The sequence below is a fragment of the Amphimedon queenslandica genome, unplaced genomic scaffold, assembly GCF_000090795.2.
Source record: "Amphimedon queenslandica unplaced genomic scaffold, v1.1 AMPQUscaffold_53_Cont27920, whole genome shotgun sequence".
Lineage (NCBI taxonomy): Eukaryota > Metazoa > Porifera > Demospongiae > Haplosclerida > Niphatidae > Amphimedon > Amphimedon queenslandica.
In genome coordinates this window covers 1-824 of record NW_003559587.1, presented here as the reverse complement: position 1 = coordinate 824, position 824 = coordinate 1, and the positions used below count along the sequence as shown (strand labels likewise).

Below are 824 nucleotides of genomic sequence, written 5' to 3'. Positions count from 1 at the left end.
ACTGTTGGAGGATTTCTTGATAAGATTTGCACACTAGTCACTAATCCTAACATTGCAATGTTGACTGAACTAGGTCAGTGTATGCATTTGCATTCCTATATAATGCATGGTACCTGTATAATATTGTATGATTTCTTTATATCTGATCATTAGTTCTCAACAGTGATAGTGAGTGGACAGTAGGTGATACATTTGATACCAGTGGCATGACTGGCGAGTACTACAAGATGAGGTATCAGCAGCAACTACAGTTAGGAAGAAGAATATGGTTGGAGGAGTACCAGAAACTAAAAAAAGGAAATACAACTGATACTGAGCAAACCATACAAGCTCTTATAATGTGTCTTGAAGAGAAGGAGAGAAAAGTAAAAGAAAAAGAAAAAGAAGTACAAGAAAAGGAGAATGAAAAGGAGAGAGATGTAAAACTATTTCATTGGCAAATGGAGCAGAAGGAAGCAGAAAAAGATCAAGAAATAAAAAGGTATCTTCATCAGCTACAAGAGAAGGATAGAGAGGAGGCAGAGAAAGAGCAGAGAAATCATAACCAGTTACAGGAGAAGGATAGGGAGCTACAGGAGAAGGATAGGGAGCTACAGGAGAAGGATAGGGAGCTACAGGAGAAGGATGGGAAGCTACAGGAGAAGCATAGGGAGCTACAGGAGAAGGATATGGAGCTACTGGAGAAGCATAGGGAGCTACAGGAGAAGGATAGGGAGCTACAGGAGAAGCATAGGGAGCTACAGGAGAAGGATATGGAGCTACAGGAGAAGCATAGGGAGCATCAGGAGAAGGATAGGGAGCTACAGGAGAAGCATAGGGAGCTA

General features: G+C 41.4%; 1 protein-coding gene across 1 annotated transcript; it reads left to right on the top strand.

The window, feature by feature from the left end:
- Positions 1-8: 8 nt before the first annotated feature.
- Positions 9-811, top strand: LOC109593700 (trichohyalin-like; the record flags this gene model as incomplete). Its single annotated transcript, XM_020008666.1, has 2 exons — positions 9-73; positions 154-811. Coding segments are annotated over exons 1-2 (674 nt in total), but the record flags the coding sequence as incomplete, so codon positions are not given.
- Positions 812-824: the final 13 nt, after the last annotated feature.